Source organism: Eurypyga helias, unplaced genomic scaffold, assembly GCF_000690775.1.
Source record: "Eurypyga helias isolate BGI_N326 unplaced genomic scaffold, ASM69077v1 scaffold27120, whole genome shotgun sequence".
NCBI classification, from domain to species: domain Eukaryota; kingdom Metazoa; phylum Chordata; class Aves; order Eurypygiformes; family Eurypygidae; genus Eurypyga; species Eurypyga helias.
Window position 1 is genome coordinate 2,435 of NW_010228023.1, and position 4,896 is coordinate 7,330.

A 4,896-nucleotide genomic window follows, 5' to 3' on the forward strand; every position below is an offset into this window, starting at 1 on the left:
CTTCAGGGCCAGGTACCAGGACACTGGCAATGACACACGCAAGCCCCGTGACTGGGCATCGCATCTCACTGCATGCTTTTGGCCCATCTGGAGCTCCATGAGGACTTTCACTTTCCCTATGGATGATGCTACCCTGCTGGCACCTGCGGCCAAGCGAGCGAGCATGCTCCAAACCCCCTGTGCTGTGGGGGGTGTGGCACTCATCTCCTGGGATGCTCCAGGAGTCCATTGAAGCAGCTCCTTCCCCATTCCCACCTCCTCAGCGAGCTTCAGGCACTCAGTTAGGATGTCGTTGATCTTGAAGCAGAGACGCTCTGGGGTCTTTTCCTTCTCTTCCTCCTTGACATTTGCCAAGGACAGTTTCACTGGCTTTTTCTGCAGCAGAGTCATAGGTGGCCGCTTGTACGTCTTGCCTTTGGAAGCCAACCACTCCTCCAGCTGTTTCCTGATGAAGCACCAAGAGATCACTGTTACCACCCCAGCAGACCACCAGCACTTGGCCAGGCTACTCTCTTCCCATGGGAAATCTCCCTCTAGCCAACTTCAGCTGCTCAGGAAGAACCAGTACATCTATCCTAAAAACGTATCCGAGCCCTAAGCTGGGAAAGGAAAAACCCCCCAGGTTTTCGCGTGCCTTGAAGATGAAACAGGAGAGCAGCTGCACGCTCTCCTCCTGCTTGCTGAATTGGTGGGAAAGGAACTCAGGGTACCGCCAAATCTCATCCCCACTCTCCTCTCTTCTGGGAAATCAACCTCCAGACAAGCATTCTCTGGGAAGGGGACTTGGGACCCTGTTGGCAGCAGGTTGGTGCTGGTTCACCCAGTTAAACACTTTATAAACTCTGCTGTCCCCTGGAGGCGAGGACGGCCGCGGCCAAAGCTGCTACTTACTTACGGTCTGCAGGTGATGGGGTCTTGGGAACACGCCAAGCCTGGATTCCATTTCCCTTCAAGAGCTTCGGCTTAAGCTTCTCTCCCCTACTCCTAAAATCTCTCTCAATTGCTTGAATTTTGGAGCCGTGTGCGCTGCGAGGCTGGTTTTGGGGCACTGTCACGCAGGATGCTGCTGTGCGTCTGACAGGCACCACCTTTGTGTCCTTCCTATCCACTTCCCCTTTAGCCGTGGGCCTTTGCCATTCCATGCTGCCACACGCTTTCAGGCTGGGTTTTGGCTTCGTGGTCCCCTGGGGCCTGGTAGAGGCCAGGAGCTTTATGGGAGGCCCTTTGACCTGGAGGGGTGCACTGTAGTGCTTCAGGCTTCCCGCTGGAAGCGTGCCGAGTGGTCTTCCTGTGGTTTCCCTGGCTGTGCGAGTTTTATCCTGGTCTGCCCCCAGCATTTTATGCAGCGAATTAGTGGAAGCAGAAAACTTCAGGGGCTGCAAAGGCTGAGGTTTGACACTTGGGTTTTGTGGTGCGCTCTTTGAGCCTGGCAGGGCTTTCCTGAATTTATCCTGAATTGGCTCTTCCCTAGCCTGGTGGCTATTAATTCTGTCCTTTGGGCCCGTGACAGTTCGTGACATCATGGCTGAGCTTTGCCTCTGAGTAAAGACCCTCTGGTTCCTGAGACTCTTTCCATCAGACTGAAAAGGTCTGCTGGGCAGGGGGTGTGCAGAGGCTTGTGCTTGGATGTTTTTTTTGTTGCCAACCAGCCTGCCCTGCAGGCCCTCATTTAGGGAGAAAGGTGCCCCAGGCGGGGGGAGGTCAATTCCAGGCGGATGTGCCGCAGCAGTGACAGTCTCCTGCGCAGGCGTCTCCTTCCTTTCTGGATTTAGGTGACCAGAGGATGAAGCTGGGAGCCTCCCTTTGGGCTGTGTAGGGTGGCTCCTGCTCAGCACGAGCCCCATGGGAAGCTCTGTGCTCCTCCTTGGCAGCTCTGGATGTGCTGCTGCCGCTCTCTGGGATGTAATTGAAGGCTTCTGCTGAGCAGCGTGGCCAGCACGGTGTGAGGATTTGGCATCCAGCTTGCCATCCCTCTGAGCGCCCTTTGCCACGTTTCTGACAACGTCCTTGTTCCTGTCAACCTGGAGAGAGAAAGCAAACCTCAGTCCCAAGGAGAGCCGAGCGTGGGCAAACCCTGGAAGCTTGCTCCCATCACCACCCTGCTAGCACAACGGCGTCCGTGCAAAGGCCCACGGTGATGAAGCTGTTCTCCAAAGAATGACAATACCCACCAGCCCCTGTGGGGATGAGTCTCCCACACTAAATTCCTCTGAAAAATAATTAGTTGGCTTATCTGCAGCAGTTTAGCAGCATGCACCCCGCTGGGGTCAGGAACTCCCTATTTAGGTTCCCTGTTCTGCCCAGGCTTGCTTCAAGCACGATATACAAAACTAGACTCAAAAGGTTTCTACTTACACGTTCCAGTTTAGGAACTAGTTCTAAGGGTGGATGATTCAGGTGGTTTGTCCGGTCCTTTAAAAAGGCTCTGTAGGAAGCCAAACAAGATATCAGGTAAACAAGATAAACAGCTGTTGCAAAAAGGGTTGAATATCTACAACACTGCTGGCTGCCTTAGTCACAGGAGCTTTTGGAAATCAAAAAGCCATCAAGGCAGTACCACGTAACGTTAATTCTTTTCCTTTCGCGTGGCAGCAGAAAAGCAACACAAAACACCAAGATCCAAGGCTGTCACAGAACGTAGAGCTTCCGCTGACAGCACAAGTAACCAAAATGGTTCTGGCAGGAGGGGGCTGCGGTGGGTTTGGAGGGCTCCCGACACCCCCACGGGCGTCCTGGCTTCGCCCTGGTGCTGCAGGCAGCTAAGGCGCATCCGAGTCAGCTGGTGCTGTGCTGCAGGTCACAGCAGTGTCTCAGGGTACATCAGTCAGGGTTCACTCTGCCACAGTGGCCAATTCACGACCTTCTCAGCTGCCCAGGCTCTGCCAGTGAAGCGGAGAAGTGGGACGGCAGCCCCAGCTGTTGCTGCCCCCCTCCTGTCCTCCTCCCTGCACTGGAGCACTCTGTCAGCAACCAGCTGCGGGGCTCCCCCCACCCTGCTCCGGATCTAGCAGCTCAGCTGATGCCCACGCAGATATTTTCCGTAATGAAAAAGCCTGAAGGGTTTGGGTATTGCCCTCTATTCTACACAAATGGTGTAAGAAAGACCATGAATCTTCCCTCCTCATTTCTATTATATTACTGGTGTTTTCTGGAGCCTGGCACCAGGGATTGGGTGGCTCTTTCTGGTCTCTGATCCTGCTTCCCTTCATCTTCTCCCCACGGAGAAGTTTTAGGTCTTCCTTTGCACTATAGTGTCATGAGAAATACTCACTGCAGTCTCTCAAGTGTTCGGGTTCGACAAGCACATCAGCAGTTTGAATTAAAGGCTTTGCAGACAGTTACCTCACTACTTGTGGCCTCCACATGGCTGCTGCGCTCACAGCGGCATATCTGCACGCAGCCCAGCTTTGGAGGAACCGAGCAAGGCAGCGACGGGGGCCCAGAGGTAACTCATTTAACTGGTGGCTGTATCTATTTCCTTTTAAACGCTCTGAAAAATGTCCCTTCACAGCATTAACCTATCCCAAGTGGCCAGTGAAAGCTGCCATTGGAAAGCAGCAGTGAGACTTGATCCACCCTTTTTCAAGGCCCATTAGGAAGTAGAGTTACTGACAAAAAGGGCCCACTCTGCCCAACCCAAGAACTGAGATGAGAAAGTTTCACAGAGACTCAGAAAATACCCAGAAGAGACAATATCAACCAGCAGGAAATGTCAATGCTCAAACCATCCCTTTGCTCCTGCTGCCAGAAATTCTACAGAGCGCTGCTGGGCAGAGCTGTTCCCGCTCACTGCCTTGACAGCAAGGCTCTGGGAGGAGGCGATTTTCCAAAAATCACTGCAGAGAGAAGGCAGACACTGGCAAGCTGGGAAGAGTCAGCTTTACTTCAGAGAATCAGAGCGACTGAGAACAGGAGGGACCCTTCAGATCATCTACTCCAAGCCCAAAGTCCTCCTGACTTACTTTGCACTCGGGCATTTCAGCTTCTTTTTGCCTGTTTGGTTCTCCTGGATCCGACTTCTCCACTCCTCTGCAAAGAGATGGTAGGAAAATGCAGTGCGCACACCACAACCTTGGTATTTGCAGCATCGCTACGAACTCATTTGCATTCACAGCATTACCACGCAGGTCCCCCACGCTCCCCACCCAAACTGGGCAGTGCTGCTGCCAGAAGTTTCCAGGTCATTTCCACACACATGATATTGCCCAGAGGCTTGTCAGCACAAAAGCCCAGAGCTGTCTGACACTTGCAGCGTGATGCGCTCAAAGCCTCGGTTGTGGGGGGGCTTAGTTAATTTACAGGAGGAAAGAGGAGGTGCTGCTGACGGCCCTGCTCAGCGATGTATCCCATTAGCCTGACCCTTGCCGTTGCGAAGCCCTCTGCTAACATAGGCAGGTGGGAAGAGCGAAAAGAGTCTCGTTGGGCAGGGGGGAGAAACAGGGGATACTCTGACACTCCCAGTTTGGCTGAGGTACTGGGGCATCTTATGGCAGGGACAGCCTAGCCCGGCTGGAATCCAGTATCGCCCCGTCCCTAAATCTGTTCCACCCTCATCACCCACATCCCCAGGCCTCTGAGGACACCTCAGTCCCCCCACTCTGGCCAGCCCTCTGCCCCTCAAGCCACCCCATTCCCTTGACGCTGCACCCCAAGGCTTCCACAGAACAGCATGGCACCCCCCGGTGCCCCCAGCCTCCCCAAAGCACATCCCAAACCTCTCCACATCACCTGCCCTCCCAGACCACGGCAACACCCCTCATTTCATGGGTAGGCCCTGTGCCTCATTCGGGTTCACAGCATGCTCCCTCCTCCATGTTCCTCCCAAAGTCCCAGCAGCCACCCACTCCGTCCCTGCCCCTCCACGCCATCCCCAAGGCAGGCCCATCCACCCCACAA

At 54.3% G+C, this 4,896-nt stretch overlaps 1 protein-coding gene across 1 annotated transcript in view; it reads right to left on the bottom strand.

Moving 5' to 3' along the window:
• CKAP2L (cytoskeleton associated protein 2-like) overlaps positions 1–4,029 on the bottom strand; it is a gene marked incomplete at both ends in the record, with an annotated part of 6,101 nt that extends 2,072 nt beyond the window's left edge. Inside the window, 4 exons of the mRNA XM_010158223.1 lie at positions 256–445; positions 892–2,021; positions 2,356–2,425; positions 3,963–4,029. Of these exons, the coding sequence (XP_010156525.1) occupies positions 256–445; positions 892–2,021; positions 2,356–2,425; positions 3,963–4,029 (1,457 nt within the window). The remainder of the gene's footprint in view (positions 1–255; positions 446–891; positions 2,022–2,355; positions 2,426–3,962) is intronic.
• Positions 4,030–4,896: the final 867 nt, after the last annotated feature.